The sequence below is a fragment of the Notolabrus celidotus genome, chromosome 18, assembly GCF_009762535.1.
Source record: "Notolabrus celidotus isolate fNotCel1 chromosome 18, fNotCel1.pri, whole genome shotgun sequence".
Lineage (NCBI taxonomy): Eukaryota > Metazoa > Chordata > Actinopteri > Labriformes > Labridae > Notolabrus > Notolabrus celidotus.
Genome location: NC_048289.1, coordinates 14,341,020 through 14,363,738, shown reverse-complemented (window position 1 = coordinate 14,363,738; position 22,719 = coordinate 14,341,020). Strand labels below are relative to the sequence as shown.

General features: G+C 41.7%; 1 protein-coding gene across 2 annotated transcripts in view; it reads left to right on the top strand.

Moving 5' to 3' along the window:
• LOC117830438 (ankyrin repeat and fibronectin type-III domain-containing protein 1) overlaps window positions 1-22,719 on the top strand; it is a 223,704-nt gene that overhangs the window by 67,443 nt on the left and 133,542 nt on the right. For both annotated transcript variants that reach the window (XM_034708559.1, XM_034708558.1), the window contains exon 4: window positions 6,657-6,895. In XM_034708559.1, the coding sequence (XP_034564450.1) occupies window positions 6,657-6,895 (239 nt within the window). The remainder of the gene's footprint in view (window positions 1-6,656; window positions 6,896-22,719) is intronic.

Sequence of the window (22,719 nt, the reverse complement as noted above, 5' to 3'; positions counted from 1 at the left end):
GAGTGTGACGTACGGGGCGGAGTTTGAGTTTCCAAGCCAACAGCTATGTGTTCCCGACCGGGAACTCGTAATCTTAATATCTTCTAAACTGTCGCTTTAGAAAAAAATTCATCCCCCTTACAGTGTGTGCCGATAGAGAAATTAGCTACGAAGAGCCAAGCCATTTTCTGAACCAGGCTGTAAACATGTTTATTAATGCTGCAAAGATCGTCTTTATTTAATTGGTGTCTATGAGGTTTCCGGTGACTCTGCAGCCAGCCCCAATTGGATTCTTGATGAAATGCAGTTTATAACACTTCCACATGGGCTTCATCGTTTGAGGTTGCTGCTTGGACTCAACACAGGTGGATGCGAAGGATTGAGTTGGCCATGCTCTTCAGTGTATTCCTCATACAATATGGCTGATCTCAGCCTCTAACCAAACCATGCGATCACACTGACCAATAAAGAAAGGGCTGATTTAAGCTGCGGTTCTGTGTTTCACCACTAGGACGTACGGTGACTTCTTAACTTATAATGCCATCACATTGAGTGAGTGGCGGAGCTAGAGAGAAAGAGCAAAGAGACAGGTCAACAAAAGTCAAAGTGACAGCCTTGTTGTAGGTACACATTCAAACTCTACACGTTCAGGGTTCAAAACATGGCTTCCCCTATGTCTCCAGCAGGCCTTTGTAAAACAAGTGCAATTACACTTCATGAAATAATTGACATGAATTAAGTTACCGGTCAAAACGAGAAATGTCCAGGATTCATCTGAACGTTTTGTGAGATTCTAACATGGAGGCTTTAGCTCACTTGAAACAGTTCCAGAAGTGACCTACATACAGTAACTTTTAATGCATTCTTAATTTCTCAGTGGATGATTAAACCTCAGACGATTCTGCTGCTAGCAGCTCTCACAATTTTCCAAAGTGGGTCATTTGTAAAGTAATCTCTTCTCCAACCCTTTAACACTGTATCAGAGACATGGACAGACTCCAAATTTCCCCAGAAAGCTGTAGGGAGAGGGCAGGACGTGCCTCATTCCTTCTCATGCACTGACAGACGTAAACACAGTCAGCGGCGGTCTGTCACTGCTGATTGACGTCACTCTGCTCTGCTCAATCAAAGCTTCCCGACACCAGCAGATTGATGAGATTTAGCCTGTTTCAGGGGAAAACGCTGTGTCATTATCATCCCTGTTTGTGGTCTTTTTGTGAAAGTGATGCACGCACTCTCAGTGCCCCTCTTCCTGAAACCAAACTCTGTTTGAAATGTGTTGCTCGACAAAGAGTGCATAGAAACTGCAAAGAGAGAGAGAGGGGTAGCAACACAGGAGGTACAATTCTGAGAAACACAAAAACAAGCGATAAGTTTTCAAAAAGTAATGACAACACGATGAAAGCTCTGTTTCTCACACTTGATCTGGAATCATCGATCCATTAATGATCCTGTTGGACATATTTTTTTCACAATCATTTACACCTTCTGAGCACTCCTTTAGCCAAATTCGACCAGATCTGTAGCGGCCTCGTAGATCAATTCTAGTTGATGTGTTGGCTTCCACTGGCTCCTATCAGTTGCATTTCGGGTCTTTTTAAGTTACAACAAGCTCTCTGCAGCAAGGCTGATGCCGGAGCATGACGCATCTATCAGTGCAGAGCAGATTGAGCAGGACAGGAAGTCAGGCAGAATTTTCAGAATAAAACTCTCAGTGTTGATGCAGGATCATATTTCACTTAACTACGACAACAAACCGTCATAATGAGCGGAGCCAGGCTCGGAGTCAACAGGTAAGAGGTGAGGAGAGTGGCTGATTCAACTGGTATTTGGGGCTATTTGCCAGTGGGCTAAGCTATTGACTCAACTCCGCCTCTGCGTGTTTCCTGATAAGCTGGAAACTGGTTGCAGTCAGCATTTCCAATATGGTAAGCACCATCTTTAGACATCAAAACACCTCTTCACAAACAGATGGGTAATCTCCATCTTTTTATAGAAAAACAAACAAGAATGTCAGCATCAAGATCGAGAACAGTGTTAATTTTGTTAACAAAATTATGATGATAAATGTTCGTCAACAGCTCATTTTTTCATGACGAAAAATGAGACTATGACGAGCTTAAGTGCATCACTGATAATTAAAACGGACGAAAATATGTTCTGATTTTGTTGACAAGACGATGACGAGACGAAAACATTAGTGGACATTAAGAATCCATGTTTCCCCCCCTGTGCGTCTAATCTTTAAAGATTAAAGTGATGTGTTAGCTTGGTCTCTACCTGCAGCAGGCAAGCTTTATGAACCAGCTCTCCTCACCTCCATGCAGCTTTCTTATCTTCGTTGATGATTTTACCCCCCCTGTGTGCGTTAGTGACAAAGACACACCCGGGGGACGTCTGTTTAATATTTGATGTTTGCCGTTTTTGCCGCCATTACCGTAAAAAGCTCAGCGTCTAGAGCTTGATTTATTCCAGTTTGGTGATACATCAGACACATTTAGTAAGTTTTGATCAACTCCTTTTTGAAAGATTCAGATGCATTGCAATGTTTTGAGTTTTCGTCGACTAAAACTAGACTGAAACTATAAAGGGCTGAAAAGACTACAATGTGACTAAAACTAACAAAAAATAGCCGCCAAAATTAACACTGATCGAGAAGATGGTGTACTTCTATGTAATGAAAAAAAGAAGAATTTTATTGGCTAAACCACTTCCTTGGGGAAGGTGTCAGATAATATCAACAGTAGGGTGCTAATTTAGCCTTTGTTCACATTCTCCGTATCAAATATTCTCCATTAGTGATACATTGACTGACTTAATAATAGACGGCAGGATGAATTTTTTTGTTGAAAAACACCACTTATGTATGCGCAAGACAAAAATCATCAAAGAGGTAGAAGTTAGTGCTTTGTCCACAGGGGGCGCCAAAATCAATACAAACTGAAAGTTCTTCATTGGAGCTTTAAGTGGTTTTCATTAAAGCATTTTGCAAGAAAAAAAAGTTGTTATTTGAATAAAGTACAAATTATCAAGAGAAATAGAGATTGATAATCAGAAGAACTTCTTGTTGCAATAAATGAATGAGGCTCTTTAATTTCCCTGTCCCACCACCTCTCTTATCAACCCACTCTGTTAGAGGAGCATCGAGCCAACCCCAGCCCTCGCAGCTCTAATCCAATTTATCTTTGCATTTTCTGCTTTTAATTGTCCAGGACTTAACGACATCGTGGAGGAGCAGTTCATTTAGCCCCAGTCCTTCCACTTCCTGTCCTCACTTCACCTCTGTGATTCAGAATGTCTGCGTCTGTCTCCCCGCCTGTTTTCCCATTCCCTACTGCAGCTCTGATGCAAATATCAGATTGTGAGAGACTTCAGTCTCATGTGGCCCCCTTGTTGCTTAGCAACCACTGTCATCGAGCATGATGAGGCTACCTCTCTCTTTCCCTTTGTCTCTTTGTCACTTGAGAAGAGACAACTTCTTTTTATTCAGTGTGTTTACAGGTAAATTTCATTCACAGATTTCTGAGTCAGCCTTCAGAGTGACAGGTGTGCATCGGAGCTCGCTGTAGGAGTCGCTCTTCTGTCTTTTTGATGGAGCCTTATCTGGCCCAGCTTTGAAAGCCAGATGCGATTTGGCTACTGCTCAGACAGCAGAACTGAGAATGTAATATTTCACACTCTGGAGATCATTCATTATCACACAGAGGAAAGCTGTAACTGCCAAACAACCTGCTGTTGAAGTATTTTAATGAAGGGTTTCATTGCTGGGCATTTCTGAGGCTTGCATTAAACTCTTCTTGCAGTCCACAAGATAAAACCCACAAAAGTCATTTAAGATACTTGGTGAGTGAATCTGTTAACTTTTGCTGGCTGGACACTTTGTCTGAAACTGAGAAGACATGGAGGATTCAGTCAGTGGTACAACTGGAAAAAGGGAGCTTCTGTTAGTAATAGATCGATGCCAGATTTTCAAATGCAGTCACACAAACTTGGCAACAACAAAAACCTAAGTCTGTAATGTTTCTATAAGACTAACTTTTTAATGTTTTCCTAAATTTGTGTAAAAATCTGGTGTCCAGTTGGACTTAACTGTAGAAGAAAAATCATTAAAAAAAGGATAACCTGAAACAATAAGGAGGCAAACAAACACCACAGCCTCTTTTACACAAGATGCTTGTTCATTCATGCCTCTCCGATGTAAAGTCGCCTGTCGGATAAGGAGGGTGTTGGACGGGGAATTTGAGATGAGTCTTAGGAAGGAGGACATGACGTCAAAAGCACCGTGCAATGTGTAAAACAGAGACTTAAGCTATGGTGACAATTTTTATATTTATGTCAATACTGCATGCAAACAGACAGATGAAAGTTATTCTCCTTCTTTGACCTCAGATGTTCTTATGGATCCTTTTGCGCGTCCCTCTTCAGGATTTGCACTGGTCGCATGACTCAATCATCATCACCCCCACCTGTCGCTTGCTGCAAATCTTCCTGAATGTGTGTTACTGCATTCACACCATTTACTCTATAAAACATAGACAGAACAACAGCCATCCTGAGTGAATACAGAACTTTTAGAGTTCATCCTGGTCACTGGCTGCAGTATATGTCATGAAACCTGTCTCCTCTTTTATAACAGATGGAACACGGATGAAACTAGAAACTCACAATTTGGAAGTGACGTCAGTCCTGTGGCTCTACCAGCCATATTACTTCTACGAATGTCTTGGCTCCACTATCTCCATTCAGGCAGTAGTGGGGCAACACATCTTACAACGGGAGCAGATGAGGCATTCAAAGTGATAAACAGTCAATGGTTCACACAAGCGGCCCACCCTGTTTGGATATCACAGGGGCTGGAGCAAGCGGCAACCTCCGGTCTCAAACTATGAAGCCCATGCGGAAGTGTTATAAACTGCAATTCATCGAGAATCCTCTTGAGGCTGGCTGCAGAAACACCGGAAACCACATAAACACCAATTAAAAAAACGATCTTTGCAGCATTAATAAACATGTTTACAGCCTGGTTCAAAAAAACGGCATGGCTACAGTAGCTGATTTCTCTATCGGCACACACTGTACGGGAGGTGAATTTTTTTCTAACGCGACTGCTCAGAAGATATCAAGATTACAAATTTTTGCCCAAATAAGGACATGACTGACTTGACTTCCGGACGGGAACACATAGCTGTTGGCTAGGAGGTTAACACTTCGCCTCTTTACGTCACTCTATGCTTGGTTGAGTTCTGCATTTCCAATATGGCTGCCACCGTCGATTGGCTTCAAAACAGCACTCAGACACAAATGGGTGACGCCACGGATACTACGTCCATGTTTTATACAGTCTATGGGCTGGAGCCAATCCCAGCTGACTTCGGGCGGAAGGCAGGGTACACCCTGGACAGGTCGCCAACCCATCACAGGGCAAACATGGAAGGACAAACAACCATTCACGCACACACTCACACCTTCGGGCAATTTAGTGTGACCAATCAACCCGGTGAGCATGTTTTTGGACTGAGGGAGGAAGCCGGAGTACCCGGAGTGAACCCGCGCATGCACAGGGAGAACATGTAAGGCACCTGCCGACCGGGGACTCGAACCAGGAACCTTCCTGCTGTGAGGCAACGGCACTACCCACTGCATCCCAACCAGCACCCTTGTAGGCTAAATTCTAAACAAGAGAAGTACCTTGTGACCAATCTTGAAGTAGTCCCAGTGATACTTTTATTATAGCATAAAATAGTATTTTCATTCCCTAATCCTTCTGATAAAGTCAAACGGCTTTAGAGTCGCTGAGGATTACAGTGGTGCACATTAATGTACAGAAAAAGGCTAAATGCTCACACTAGTAAACCAACAATAACAAAATCGATAGAGCCTCCATCGGCACTTATGCCTTGCGTCATTGATAGCATTCAATCCTAATGGATGTGTCTTATTCTCTCTGGTTTTACTTTCAAGGTTCAGGTATCTTTTTCTAGCATCCCATTTATTCTAATCATGACTTTATACTGAGCCTGATTTGACACATCAAAAATATGATAATATAGGATTGTTTTTCAGTAAATAACTTTCCTTTCTTCCTTACCTTGAAAAACAGAGTAACATGGACAGAGTTTCTGTAGCTTACCCAGTATGAATTACATGCTGTAGGTGATTGACAGACCAGTGAGTGACTTATAAGCGCCATCAGCCAGCCATTGGAAGCTGACAAGACGTCTGTCATCTGAAGAACATCAAAAGCAGAGGGATGGAAGTCGCCTGTGATTAGTGCAGCTGAGCTACGACTGACGGAGCACATCCATCTCTGCGGTGCAGCTGTGAAAAGCTCAGCTGTCATGTTAGAGCTGAAGGATAAAAAGCACCACTGCTGCAAATTTGTTCCTTCCTCTGCATTATACATGATTTCCATCAAGCATATGGAATCATAGTCAAGCTGTTAAGGAGTCCGACTGAGAATAATGGTTGGGTGTAAAACAATTCCCCTTGAAGTGAAGTTCAATTACATTCAGGGAAAATGTATAGAGCCATCATTGGTAGTATAGTCTTCAATATGGAGTCAGTTTAGAACAATTGCGTATTAGAAACACTCATCTGTCAAATCTGCTTTCATTTCTTCACTTGTTTCATACATTCCTGGATCTAAACCTTGTCTGACTCTTCTGTTCCTCTTACAGGTGAGCTGTGGCGTTTGGAGGATGACATGGAGGGCGAAGACGAGCTCCAGCATGGAGGGTACACTGAAGCTCGGCCTCGCTCCCAGTCACCGTTTTCCCACTTCAGAGCCCGAGCCGCGTACTTACGTAAGAGCGTCTCAGCCGACGACCACCTGGACCTGGGCTCTGACTTCAGCTCTGTGCCTGCGGTGGAGGACAAACCCAGCCGGGGCAATAAGGGGAAGCTGAAGAGAAAGTTTGTAAGTACAAGTGTGATCTTCTCTGACCAAATCAAGTACTTTCTCACTATTTAAAAAATCTTGCTCAGCTGCATTTCTTCATCTCCACTTTCACATGCAATAGCCAAAGGAATTGACCTTTAGCCATTGGTGGACTAAAGAGGATCCTTTTGAGGCTTCTGCGTAACATTGTGCCAATTAGTTAGACATGGCTGACATTTTCTTATGGCTGATTCAGACTGGGTGCGTGAGTTGCTGCTGTATGCCCTGTCTTTCTCTATAAGTTTTACCTTAAGTAAGGCTGTAAACTCTACAAAATTAAAATTTCTTCATCTTTGTAAATGTCATCTGATAAATTATCTACAGAAAAGGGTGAATGGGTATATGATCTACTATATATTATCATTAATACACGTCAATAAAACGTACCTATTAATCACTCTTCACATAAAAGGCTGTTTGCAATACCTGCATATATAAGTGGTTTAAAAGGTAAAGCTGTTGGTAAATAATCTGATTTACATTAAAAAACTGTCTGTAATTTATATTCAGGGACAAATACAGGAAACAGAGATAAGAAGAGATCATACTGGAAGATATCTTGCGTAACTGGATTTTATTTGTTTATTGTATTTTTAAGCCTACAAGCTATCGAATGCTATACAGGTTTTGGAGGTTGGTCTGATCTTGTTTACGATAAAAATTGGTGCTTAAGTTACACACAGATGCCAAAACAGCCGCAAGAGCAGAGAGGGGAAAATAGAGATGGAGAGGGAGATTGCACAACAAGAATTATTTCCTGCAACACACCTGCAGCCCACAAGATTTACAACAACTTGCAAGCTTGACGAGTTACTTCAATACCAAATAACTGCCCTGGACAAAGGTTCTGAATAAAAGCATCGAGTTTGGGGCACTGGTGGCCTAGCGGTCTAAGAGCCCCACATACAGCAGCTACAGTCCTTGTCGCAGGGGTCGTCGGTTCGATTCCCGGCCTGATTACCATTTTCTGCATGTCATCCCCCACTCTCTACTCCCCCCATTTCCTGTCTCTCTTCAGCTGTCCTATCAAATAAAAGCAGAACGGCCGAAAATATAACTAAAAAAAAAAAAAAGCATTGTGTTTGAAATCAAGGGCAGTCTCTTCGTAGAAAAAACAGACTGTGCTTTTACTTTGAAAAGCATCCTAGAAGTGTTACCATAGTTTTTATTTCATGCCTGACTTTAATATAGCCGGTAAAGAGCCATTATACCCCTTATAAATGTATGTCCTTTTGAGACGCAAATGAGACAGATGTGAGATAGAGACATAAAGAGACGAAAATAAAGCTATCACACTTCCAGTCTGAAATTGCACAAATGTGGCTATGATGCAGATACCCATATCAGTTCATCAAATGACACATTTTGTGTCTCTTTCTTCACATGCTTGCCCTCTTTTTAATGCACTGTCTTACATGTTTCTTCCATTGTCAATAAAACTTTGAAGTGGTTGACACAAAACAACAAACAAAGCACATCTGATGAAGAGGAGGGCTTGAAGCTAAAAATGATGAGCCTGTGCCTAAATTTAGTATGCAAATGACATTTCACCTATAATTTGAATTGCTTTTTTTCGCTCTTAATCTATTTTCCTTAATTAGGGAAGCCCCTTGTAAAGCTGCTTGTGTGTGTTTTTGAGTGAGCACTCCTTGTGTGCAGGTGAGAGAGAGAGAGAGAGAGAGAGAGAGAGAGAGAGAGAGAGAGAGAGAGAGAGAGAGAGAGAGAGAGAGAGAGAAGGAGGAAATCAGTGCTGCATTAAAGTGGTGTCATTAATATCACTGAAACAACGGGTGTAATTACACAGGATTATTACCACTCCAATTATAAAGTTTCAGCAATTATAAAAGCGTCAATCAAGCTGTCAGTGCTGCTAACCCAAAGCTAGTGGCTGCTTTCCATCCTCTCAAACTTTTTGGGTGCTGCCCTACTTCTACATATTATGTCAGATCAAAGCAGGGATATTTGCACTGATGTCAAATGTAAGATTCAACCTCTGTACGTTTATGTTTAGTGTTGTTTTGTTGTATTCTACGGGGGACAGTGTTCCTAGGCATGAACAGCAGGTTCATTGGCTGCGCATTAAAGATTGAAGACCTCTATATTGTCCCCTAGTCACTGGATCAGGTAACTGGAGACCTCATTACCAGCCTTAGCTTTGTAATTGATTCTCCGGTGTCTCAGGTGCAACAGGACACCAGCAGAGTTAGCAGGACACTCTGGTGGGGGACATTCATCTTTAGAGTAGCGGTGGATGTGGCTGCCGCTGTCTTATTGCCCCCATGAAACTTATATTTTTGAGACTTAATGTTCAGGCACAAGTTTTTGAATTACCTGGATTTCAAATGGTGATTAAATGTCACAGCTTTGAAGGACTTTTGCAAAGAGCTAATTCAGACCTGGAAATCTGTCCCTGAACTACAAAGAAGGGAAAAACTGAGCTAATTACACAATTTTGATCTCATAATCCAGCATTTTGCCAAGTTTTTCTGATGTAATGGGGACAGCACTGGATCAGATGACCTGCAGTGGCTGTTTTGGGGTGAGATGTAACAATTTTTTTGTCTTCTAATAACTCCAAAACAATAGAGGAAGTATTATAAAAGCCTTATTGTAAAGGCTTATTTATGCTCTGCCTCCAATTGCCATATGGATTCAGATGGAGCCTGTACTCTGTGTTAATTTCAACTGTGTTTCTGCACGTTTTCTGGAAGCTTGCAGACAAAACATTCTGTTACCACCCTTAATCATGGGGTTGGTGTTGAGCAGTGGAGCCATTAGTCCAAGCCAGAGCAGCAAAACATAACCAAACAGAATACTTCAGAAAATAGCATACATGACCTCACCTGGGCAACGGGTCAGACTAAACCAACAGAACAGCAGGAACTGAATGTCTGTTAGATGGCAGCAGAGAAGTGGCCCACAATAAGTCACTGAACAAGGGGGGGATGCTGCTGACAGGGTGAATGACTTCTCTGTTCTGCAGCTCCTGGGCTGGAGCATGAGTGATGCTTGTCGTCAATTTCTCTTGTTGGTACTATCAGGAAAAATAACTCTCCGTCCACATGCTCTGATGTATTTTATGGCCTCATAGTCCTCCCCCGTCTACAACACTGAATCCACTTTGGCCTCTTTTTTACCAGATACATATACAGATACCTCTTTAGTAGGGCGCTTTGAAATTCAGTTTTATTTTTTTCCAAATTCCCTTTTTTCCGTATGATTTTTTTTTTAAATCTGTTTTTTACCCTTTACACTTATTTTACCACCATACAGTGTGTGCTTTTAGTGTCAATGAATAAAATGTCCTTTAATGAAATGCAAAAATCCTTACATTTATTGATGCAACACATTGCACAATTTTGCCCAGTATTTCAAATCAAAACATAATGTTGTAACATAACAATGTACCAATAAGTGCTGTAAGTACAAAGTGCTTATAATTTTACATGGTTTCAAGTAAAATAAATAACTGAATGTAAACCAGGCGACAACCTCTGGTCTCAAACGATGAAGCCCATGCAGAAGTGTTATAAACTACATTACATCGAGAATCCGCTTGAGGCTGGCTTCAGAAACACAGGAAATCACATAGACACCAATTCAAAAAAGACGATCTTTGCTGCATTAATAAACATGTTTACAGCCTGGTTCAAATAAGGAGATGACTGACTTGACTCCCGGTCGGCAACACATAGCTGTTGGCTAGGAGGCTCAAACTCCGCTCCTTTACGTCACACTCTGCCTGGTTGAGTTCCGCATTTCCAATATGGCTGCCACCGTCGATTGGCTTCAAAACAGTGCTCAGGAACAGATGGGTGACGTCACGGATACTACGTCCATATTTTATACAGTCATGGCCAAAAGTTTTGAGAATGACACAAATATTACATTTTCACAAAGTCTGCTGCTTCAGGGTTCTTAGTTGTTTTTGTCAGATGTTTCTATGGTATAATGAAATACAATTAGAAGCATTTCATAAGTTTCAAAAGCTTTTATTGAGAATTACACAGAATTCATGCAATAAGTCAATATTTGCAGTGTTGACCCTTCTTTATCAAGACCTCTGCAATTCTCCCTGGCATGCTGTCAATCAACTTCTGGACCAAATCCTGACTGATGGCAGTCTATTCTTGCATAATCAATGCTTGGAGTTTGTCAGAATTTGTGAGTTTTTGATTGTCCACTCGCCTCTTGAGGATTGACCACAAATTCTCAATGGGATTAAGATCTGGGGAGTTTCCTGGCCAAGGGCCCAAAATCTTAATGTTTTGTACCCCGAGCCATTTTGTTATGACTTTTGCTTTATGGCAAGGTGCTCCATCATGCTGGAAAAGGCATTCTTCATCACCAAACTGCCCTTGGATGGTTGGGAGAAGTTGCTCTCGGAGGACGTTCTGGTACCATTCTTTATTCATGGCTGTGTTTTTAGGCAAGATTGTGAGAGAGCCCACTCCCTTGACCGAAAAGCAACCCCACACATGAATGGTCTCAGGATGCTTCACTGTTGGCAAGAGACAGGACTGATGGTAGCGCTCACCTCGTCTTCTCTAAACAGGCCTTCCTCCAGATGCCTCAAACAATGGGAAAGGGGATTCATCAGAGAAAATGACTTTACCCCAGTCCTCAGCAGTCCAGTCCCTGTACCTTCTGCAGAATATCAGTCTGTCCCTGATGTTTTTACTGGAGAGAAGTGGCTTCTTTGCTGCCCTCCTTGACACTAGGCCTTCCTCCAAAAGTCTTTGCCTCACTGTGCGTGCAGATGCACTCACACCTGCCTGCTGCCATTCCTGAGCAAGCTCTGCACTGGTGGTGGCCCGATCCCGCAGCTGTAACACCTTCAGGAGACGGTCCTGGCACTAGCTGGACTTTCTTGGGCGCCCTGGAGCCTGTTTGGCAACAATTGAACCTCTCTCCTTGAAGTTCTTGATGATTCGATAGATGGTTGACTGAGGTGCAATCTTACTCGCTGCTATAAACTTCCCTGTTAGGCCCTTTTTGTGCAATGCAATGATGGCTGCACATGTTTCCTTGCAGGTAACCATGGCTAACAGATGAGGAACAATGGTGTCATGCACCATCTTCCTTTTAAAGTGTCCAGTCACTCAATCATGACAGATTGATCGCCAGCCTTGTCCTCATCAACACCCACACCTGTGTTAATGTGTGTGACACCTGTGTGTCATTGAAATGATGTTAGCTGGTCCTTTTGTGGCAGGGCTGAAATGCAGTGGAAATGTGTTTTTGGTGATAAAGTTCATTTTCAAGGCAAAGAGGGACTTTGCAATTAATTGCAGTTGAGCTGATCACTCCTCATAACATTCTGGTGTATATGCAAATTGCCAGTATAAAAACTGAAACAGCAGACTTTGTGAAAATTAATAGTTGTGTCATTCTCAAAACTTTTGGCCATGACTGTACAGTCTATGATGTAAACACAAGTCCATTTCAGTTGTTTTGTTTAAAAAAGAAAACACAAAGTGCTCAATAAGCTTTTTTGTTTCTGTAAACACAGACTGTGAACACAACACTTCATTTCAGTCTGTTATTTGTAACAAAGGTGCTTTTTAAAACAACCTGTAATTGAAGAAAATGCATCAAAACACAAGGCAATGATGCAGTAAGGAATAAAACCTCAGTTATGTAATTGAACTTTACTTTGTCAGCAAACATTTTAACATCGTAAACATCAGCTCATCATAAGTGATTGCCCTAGGACAATAATTTTAATAGTAGGACTAGCTAGTCCTTGTGAGGTACCATCTCTCTACATTTAGGTTTCCCACCGCCCAGTGACATCACGAGGAGTCTGGGGAAATGTTTCTGGGGACCGCTTATTCGTGGCAGCACCCGTGCATCTCCTCACAAACACTCACCCGCCCCCTCCCAAAATAAACAACATGTCGAAGCGGCCACCAGAAACACTGGCTACGTCTGCAATAAAACTACGTAACTCATGATGACAGCATTTGAGTCACATTATGTCAAGTTCCGTGATATTCTGCATTTAACAGTAGATTCCATTTTTATTGGTCAATTCCGCGATTCCGTGAACGCTGAAATCATTGGGTCGTACTATAGCTCCTCCACTGTCGCCATGTTTGTTGTCAGAAACTTCAGACTCTACTCCTCTGGTGTAGCTTTCGACTCTGAGTGGCGCCCTCTATTGGATGCAATATGTAAAGTCATGAATGAAAAGGACACGTGGGAGTGTGTGGGTAGAGATGATCATATTGTTTAAACAAAGGTTTTTTTTCGTACGTAGAGGAGGAATAAATGATATATGATGGTATGAGAATTCTATATTAACATTATGTATATTAGCCTTTATGCTAAACACCAAAGCTTTGTAGACCGCACATATTACAGTTTCAGTAGTCCAATTTGACTTTGTTAAATATAGCATAATTGCTGACCTTAACGTTACTTTCTGCTAGCACAGCACTGTTCTTGTTTGATATTGTCACATGGTATTCTACCCAAAATGCATTTCTTCTTTACTGCTTTCCTCAGCCTTAAACAACAGTGTGGCATTTGTGCATGGACTAGTATCTGACCAATAACTTATCTAACATTTTAGCTTGTACTGGAGTTATTTCCAGGAATAAGTCTACTTTTAATGCATTAGTTTGATACTTGGAAATTGAAATGTAGCACTATCCCAGAAAAATCTAACACATTTGGAGGGTGCCTTTATCCAGCGTACCTGTTTTTGAGCAGCTCCAGGGGGACGGCAGTTCGGACAGCCTGATAGAAACAGACAGAAAGAAAAACAGATTAACAGACTTGCAGGGAGCCAGATTATGTGAGGTAAGGTGGACTGTTTTCCCTTCGCAATATGTGTTTCCATTTTTTCAAACAAAAGGAGCAAAATAAGTTTTAAGGACAAGGACCCAGAAACTTTTTTATTGTACGGATGCATCTTATGTATTCCAGATAATTAATCTCCCTCGAGTATCTCACTCAGCCACTCTTTTCTTTCTGTACTGAAGCAGCAGTGCTGGCATGTTGGTTATGGATGCACAGAGAAAACATCCAGAGCAGCTCATTGTTGCTCGTCACTTACACGCTCTCCGGGTGAACAGCTCACTTCAATTACAGTGACAATAGCGGCTGCAGCCTTGCCCACCGGCGCACATAAAGAGCAGTCGTGCTGCAGTGTTAAGAAATGCAGAGGCTTTACTCTGGAAGCGTACAGTGACACAGCAGAGTCACAAAACCTTAATATGAGAATAATGATGCAGCAGCACTGGCGATTAAAGAGAAGAGTTGTGTCTGATACCTCTGAGCAGGTGTTTTTTTTGTAGGGTGTTTAAATGTGTCCTCTTCTGTGAGTTTACAGGTTACTTTTATAATGCTCAAACACACACACTTTGTGAGTGATTTAATCTTTTTAACACAGGGGTAATGTGTGTATGTGGGTGTTTGTGTGGTGAAGTTCAAGAAAAAAGGGAGGATATAAGGGCCAAGTGTAACTCCATGTTTGTAAAGCTGCCAAAATGTGCATTACAATGAAAGTAAATATCTGCAGTAACAGCATTTCCGCATCTCCTGCTTATCCATCACACTCAGTCGGCCACACGTTATCTGTTGTTCAAGGTGACACCATCCAAAGTTCAGACGCATTCTGCACAGTGAAGTTGTTTTCCTTACACATAAGGCTATGAAACTCAAAAGCAGCTCTGTGCTTTTAAAGAGCTTCTTTTATCTGTAACAAGCTGTCTGAAGCTTTGTACTTGAACTTGCGAGTGCTTGTCTCGACATTGTGGCCTCAAGTGTCCTGCTCACTGGCACATTAACAGCACTTCATGTGCCTATGCACACATTTTCAAGCACACAGAACAAAGCTAGACACAAACTTGGATTTTCAATACAGAGTAGAAGCATTTGTAGCATGTGAAACGTTTGTATCTAAATGGATACGTTCACCTTAGAAACATTAAAGCTCCTCTGAGAAGTTTTAAGCTGGTTATCTCAAACAATTAAATTAATACTGCTGCCTCTGTATGAGCTGCAAAAAAGCAAGCAAGACTTGATAATTTATATGTAGTTGATTTTATAACCAGGAACCACTGCTGTGGGGTAGGTGTCAGGCCTGATTAACAGCTTTTTGCAGGCTGAGATTTATGTGTCAGCAGAGTCAGAGGGTGATGTTTTAGGACTGCAAATCTGGCAACACAACTCTAGGTTATTTGTTTTGTCATGACAATTACAGTTAGGGTTAGAATTAGTGTTGGAGTTATGGTTAGCTATAAATATGGTTACATTATTAAAAGTGTTCTCCTTGGTGATCCAAAGCACTAGGTGGTCAAGTCAAGTCAAATTTTATTTATATAGCACATTCTAAAACAACCGCCGTTGACCAAAGTGCTGTACAAACTCAAAAACACAATCAATAAAAACAAATAGTTAAAAAGAAAAATTTTAAAAAAGCCACAATAAATAAAAGCAAGATAAAATGTTGGATGTCTCGCTCAACAGCTGTTAAATGCCAATGCAGAGATGTGTTTTAAGTAACGATTTAAAGCTCTCAGTAGTCTGAGCAGTCCTGATATTCAGCCACCGCAAAGGCTTGTTCCCCTCGATTTTTGAATCTTTCTCTTGGGACATCAGGTGATGGGGTCTTTAACAACAAGGGTCTTAGAATGGCGGTCCCAGAAATGCAGTTCTGAATCTGCAGACACATGCTACTATAGATCTTTTGTAAAGAAGCTTAACTTATACATGTAAATGACAAAACAGCCAAGAGATGTACAATTTGTCCACAGGGGGCACCAAAATCAACACAAGCTGAACGTTCCTCACAGGCCTTGACATGAACTTAGATGAATAGAAAATAATGCTCCATGTTTTCACACCTTCTTCTATGTGAATACATCTTAGCATTATTTGATAATAGTTTTTTTTGTACACCCTCCTAATTGTGGATTATGCTTTGATGTACAGCAGGTATGCAAATTAAGTGCTAGCCTTATCTACCAAGTACAATCTCCTGTTGTTACCAAGCGGCAACCTCCGGTCTAAAAATATGAGTCCAATGCGGAAGTGCTAAAAACTGCAGTTCATCGAGGATCCGCTTGAGGCTGGCTCCGGAAGTACCGGAAACCACATACACACCAATTCAAAAAAGCCGATCTTTACAGCAGAAATAAACATGTTTACAGCCTGGTACAACAGACGAGTGTAGTCTGGATAGCTCATTTCTCGATCGTCACACACTGTAGGGGGGAATTTTTTTCTGTCTTCCAATGACAGGCACAGCTGACTTGATTGACAGGCGGGAATACTGTAGCTGTTGGCTAGGAGGCTTAAAGCCCGCCTTTGTACGTCACAATTGTCTACAGCAGCAATATGGCTGCCACCAACGATTGGCCTCAAAACAGCACTTCAGAAACAGATGGGTGACGTCACGGATACTACGTCCATATTTTATACAGTCTATGGTTTTTACACAGTAAATAAGGCTGCCTGCTTAACCACAAGATGTCTTAGTGATGTTGTTTGCTAAACCAAATCAAGTCCAATTTCATACATCCTCTTCCACTGCATTTGTTTGGTATCTAGTCACTCATTGGTCATCTATGTTCTGCTGGAAATATCTCTATACGATGACAAATCATACCTAGTAGAGTATCCATTTAGGAAGAAGTCTTGAATATGGCTTGATAAGGACCTTAGATGTGACTCAATCAAGGGGCTACATCCTTCGAATGACTCAGGCTATAAAGGATGTGTGTTGCATAGACCACTACAGCCAAACTGAAATGAGACAATCAGGACTATGAAGGATTTCCTGTTTGTGTCACCAGCTATTCCTAGCCTTATTCTTGCATCAGAAAGCCCTGCTCCTTTCATCCAGCAACAGGAAGCTAGCTAGCTAACTAGCCAACAAATCGAATGCCCTTATAACTTAACCTATAATAAGATCCCAGGGGTCCTTTCTCTTCCTAACTTTTGTAATGCTAGATTTTTGATGGAGAGAACCAAATGATTACATCTAAAGTGAATTTCTCATATGTCCGAGACTCCGCCATCTGGTTTGAATTAGTGCTATGAATTTTGTGATAGGTTGGGCCAAGAGTGATAGACCGGATACGTCCTTTGTGGCCTGGGGAAGAAAAGTCTCTTTGGTATATTTCATTTGAAGGAGACTGCAGCTGATCTTGAAATGCATCCTGTCGAGGATATAGCCCCTTAGGACGCATCTCTTGTAACCTTCTCTTTCTTCCTTCTCTTCCATCTCTTATAATTTAATCTCCTGACAGCGTAACACCAGCGCACTCAGAGTCTGACAAACTGCATAATCAAAGTACAGGCTGTATAATTCTTGTTGATTGAATGGCTGTAGCTACATAATGCTTTATCCGTGCTTATTTGTAGCCCTTCACACTTTCCCTCTCTGTTTGAAAGATGACAAGAGGAGCCAATTTTCCTCTTATTTTTCTCCATAAACCAGAGGCACTAATAGTTGTTTGTCACAATTTCCTGATTCCCTGGAAACCCACAGGAAACACCACAAGAGAAATCTCAGTCTGATCATGTACTTAGATATATACTCACACACATGCAGATCTCTTTATACAACACTGGCAGAGAACTCAGTGGTACCCAGTTTGTCCAATGAAGCGGATGATATTCAGCACATCGCTCTGATAAAAAGGCTCTGGGTTGTCTGGATTGGTTTAAGAGAAATGTCACTATTCCCTGTGGTTAAGTCTCTGGCTGTGTTCAAAACGGCCTGGTACATACTACCTACGAATATACATACTGAGTTTGAATTAAGTATGTAGTATGACTGTTCTGTTCGATCTGTGTTGCAGCACGCTGAGCCAGACATCACTGGATTTCCGGTTTCGAAAAGCGGAAGTAAAAACTAATGATTAAAACAGCCTCTGTTCGGAATCTGCTGGCAGGAAATAGGCACAGAGTGTGCTCATACATAATCATTCATTAAAAAAAACACACACGCATAGGAAGGACAGCCAGAGAACATCTTGTTTAAATAGAGATATTGAAAGGCAGTTACAGAGAGCTTAGATTTAATACAGTACTGTCAGTTCTGAAGTCTATCTTACAACATGATCTGTCTGGAAATCAGCACATTTGCCTCACCAGCAGGAATCATTCACTTGAGGTAGTGGCTGCAGGGACCTATTCAAAAAATTTCCATCAACAGCTCAGAGGCTCCTGCAAGGCAATTATGAGCTTGAAAAACGTATCTACCCCGCCAGACCATCTGCTCACAAAACACCTGGAACAAAACACTTAGTTGCATAGTGCTTCATGAACGCAAATGAACAAAATCCAGAACAAAAGAAATAAATCACGTCAACTCAAAACACAGGACAAGGATGGGGTATTAAAAAATGTTTGTGTACACAAATGCAATCTTCAGACCAATTGGCTATAGTGTATGCAACAGGGAATGATGGCCAACTTATGGATGCATCTGGTGTAGCCAGTAGTTTGAGATAAAACACGTCCAGCCTTGACTTCCCTTTGTGGGCGCTGCATCCAACCAGCAACTTGGAAAGCAACCATATTTTCAGATCAAAAGCGAATCACAACTCGCCCCACCATATATGTCCGTAAAATCCCCCAGAGCAGTGCCTGTTTATCTGTTTCTGGTGAGTCCCAGTTTCAGTGTACATAGTAAAGGCATTTTTCGACTGCTGGAACTTTACCCCGGAACTAGGGACTTTACCCCTGAACTACATGCGTTTCGACCGGAGGAACCAGGGTCTACGTTTAGTTCAGGGGTAGATAATCTCCCTGAAAAGCCCCTGCTTGGGGGGTAGTACTTTCCAAAGGTCCTGGGACTTTTGGTTGAACGTATCGGTGTTTGTGGAGTTTACACAGTTGTTAAGATTTCAAAATATTATTTAATATAATTTTTTTTCTCCATACGTCACTGGCCTGATTTGCACAATCGACTTCAGCCCGCAGTCGAAACGTAGACAACAATGGGGGCCCAGAAACCTTTTAGTTCTGGGGAAAGTAGTTCTGGGGGATAAAAGACCCCAGAACTCTTGGTCGAAATGCACCTTAAGTTACACAGTGGCTTTACTCTGGCTGACTTCAGCAGTAGTAGCCTGAAAAAATATATTGTTGTGTGCTTTTCTTGCAACTCACAAGTCTGTGGTTTTCCATAAAAGAAACCGCATAATGTAGAGTTGTAAAAAAAAAGAAGAAAGGGAAGCTTTGTCAGGTCTGGGAAGTTGGAAAATTCTTATGCTGATTGGCAATCACAACACATCTGCCGCAGTAGTTCAAGTTCAATGTTTGATTGAGAGCAGGTTGTTAGCTGCACTTGCATACAGATAGAATGGTGCCGCTAGGAGCCAGGATGTAATTATGGGTTGCGTTCTGCTTGCTTTTGCTCTCCACACAAGCTGTTTTTCTAGCTTGGACCTTCAGCAGGCATTGGACTGGGTTGCAGCTGAGTTTGAAGTGGTTGGGATGAGGGTCAGCACCTCAGAGGAGGATCTTCTTTGATTGTCTTGGGATTTGGAGGATAGAGAAGCATCTTCACTGAGTGAAATCAGCTTTGTGCTCCACATCACTTTAGTCATTACTGACCATCTGTTTCAAACAGATCGGTGCTACAGCCTAAACCTCCTTTTGGATGCATTCTGTTGTCTTTGTAATAAAACATGGGGCTTTACATTTGTTTTCATTGGAAATGTCGCCATCTGATACATTCCTTCGTGGCAAGACAACCACATGGACTGGGAAGCAGATTGCTGATATTCTTGTGTTTGAATTTGAAGAACTGCAATGAAAGAAACCTTGAATGATATACAGTAAAATCCAGACTATAAGTTGCATGGATAAATATGACAGCCTGTTTGGAGGGAGAGAATGGGTTTGGACTGCAGGACTTTCTCTGTGTCTAGAACCATCTGTTATAGCTACGCAAACAGTGAGCTCAACCTATGGTATTGTTGATAGCTGTGAGGTACAAATGGACCCACTGCCTGCAACCGATCCGCAGAGTCACACACCATTCCCCCTCTGCTGGTTACTTGTTGTCTTAAAGGTGACATATCATGCAAATCGACTTTTTAATGGTTCTCTACCTGAAATATGTGTCCCTGGCATGTCTACAAACCCCCCGAAAATGAAAAAAATCCATTCTGCCCCTGTTTTGATTTCTCCACCTTTCTGTTAATGTGTGCTGAAACGAGCCGTTTCAGACTTCTGTGTTTTTGTTACATCACAACAATATCCGGTCTGTCACGGAGTCAGAGCTCGGAGCTTGTTCAGCCCATAGACTGTATAAAATAATACTGAACCCTTCCTCCGTTTTTCATTCCCTGCACAAATGTGTGGTAACAAGGAGCTTTGGAGGGAGGCATGCTAGTTGTAGGCTGTCTTAATAAACACAAAGGTCGGTTTTACTCCCCACGTCTGCAGATTTGAAGATCTAGTGGATGATTTCATGGAAAAGTGCTAGTGCTAGTTAGCATAGCCACATAGCTACATGTTAGTAGCTGTGTACCAAGATACACGTCGACATACTGACAAATAAAACAGCAAGAAACACAAAATCTGTGACCAATGGTTCAGAAAGGTCCTGATGCCTTTCTGGCAGAGGTCGGTTTTACTCCCCAGACCTGCAGATTTGAAGATCTAGTGGATGATTTTTATTTATCATGGAATAGTGCTAGCGCTAGTTAGCATAGCCACATAGCTACATGTTAGTAGCTGTGTACCAAGACACGCGTCGACATACTGACAAATAAAACAACAACAAGAACAACAACAACAACAACAACTGTTTTTCAGGCTTGCCAAAATCTGATTTCAAAGTGATTTTTTGAGCATAAACTTTGAAGACATGTTTAGGGGACCTCTTAGACCAATATATATTGATGAAAAAAGTGGAATATGTCACCTTTAAGTTGAATAGTCTTTTCAAGCAAACTAGCAACTCAACAAGGTTTATTCACCTAATAATGTTTTTTATTTTACCCATATTCTATGTAAAATACCATTACACAATAGAAAACCTCTCTCCAATGTATTTGTTGCACTGGTGTATACCCTAACCCTAACCACTCTGACTTAGTTCCTAAACCTAACCCTAGGTATTTGTCAACGGACTTAGTCCCTAACCCTAACCCTTATTATTTGTCCGTGGAATTAGTATCTAAAGCTAACCCTTGGTATTTGTCAGCCGACTTAAGCCTAGGGTCCACAGGTTGCATCGCGATACCTTCTCATTCTAGTCATTGATCTAGGGTCCACAGGTTGCATCGCAATACGTTCTCATTCTAGTCATTGATCTAGGGTCCACAGGGAGCGGCGCAGCACGGCGCGTATCAGCTCCGTCTCGGGAGCGTGCCCCCGCGCCGCTCCGCCAGAGATACGCTTCAAGTCTATTTTCGACGGAGCCCACGCCCAGCACGCATCAAACAGCACAGAAAAGAACTACCTGGACAGGAAGTCAGGCACGAGGATCGCATGCAACATCCGCCAATTTCAAACTAAAACATCATGTACAGACTCGCGACCGTTTAAAGATCATAGATCAGAAATACTCATCGATTATGGATGTTAGCTACAAACAGCAATATACCCGAGATCCATGTCGACTACAACAGGACTTTAAGATGATCACTGTGTCAGAAGGTAACAGGACAACAAAATAGAGCCGAATTATTATTATGAAACTCATCTAAACCTGCTTAAACAAAACTTAACAGTTATGCAGCATACTCAGTGATGATTAAAGCACAAAAGTAATGGAATGCTATCCAAATGAGTAGAAATTCAACCACAGAAAGGCCCTGTAACCTGTTGTTTGTATGTGGTTCTGTCTATGCTGGACCCAGCTGATCCTGCCTGCTCTGAGCTGGCACTAAGCTCCCAGCACATGTCCTGTGGACCAGGGCACAAGCCCTCGGACGGAGCAAAGCCGTGTCGCAGCCGTAACGTGGCGCACACACATCCTGTGGACACTCCCTTGGTATTTGTCAGTGGACTACATCCCTAACCCTTACCTCTGGGCTTACTCCCAATTTAACTATTCAGACTTAACCTAACCTTAACCCTTGGTATTGGTCAGTGGGATACTGGTCAGTGATACTGTCCAAAATTTGAATTTTATCCAACAGCAATGAACCAGCAAACCTTAAAAATGTCTTTGGCACCCCAACTAAATCCATTTCCCTGCTATGCACAGAGTACAAGTCCAGTGTTTATTTGTTTTAGATAGGGTTTGGTCCATCAACCATTTTTAGAATTGGTTCTTTGTTGTGTAGCATACAGCATTCTGCTATCAACACCAGCCACCCATTTATATTGGTTCCCTCTGGACAGATAGCTTGCAATCAGAAAAAGAAGTGACTGAATTTGTATGGTTTTATATAGGAGTGCCATTTAGAGTGGGACAAAGTTGACCATAACAATGACTTCAAAATGGCCTCGGGTCTGATAAACTTCCAGACTGGGGTTTTTATTCGGCTGGATCGGCTATGCATGCAAACCTTTCAAATAACTGAATCCGTTTGCTTCAATGTAATGTAATACTGACATTACAATTGCATGAAGAGGTGTTTACACAAATTCTGCTTGTGATGGAAAAAAGGTCTAGAGCTTGTTTCTATATTGAAGATGTTCATTAAAATGAAAAACACTACACATCAGGTGCTGATTCATTCATCTTTTTTAAATGAATTATGCTCATCAGTAACCATAAAGCACTCAGGCACTTAATTACTATAGCCAATGATAATGATAATGAATGCCTCACATTATTTTTATACTTGTATGCATGAGTGGTATATGTTTTCATTTTGAAC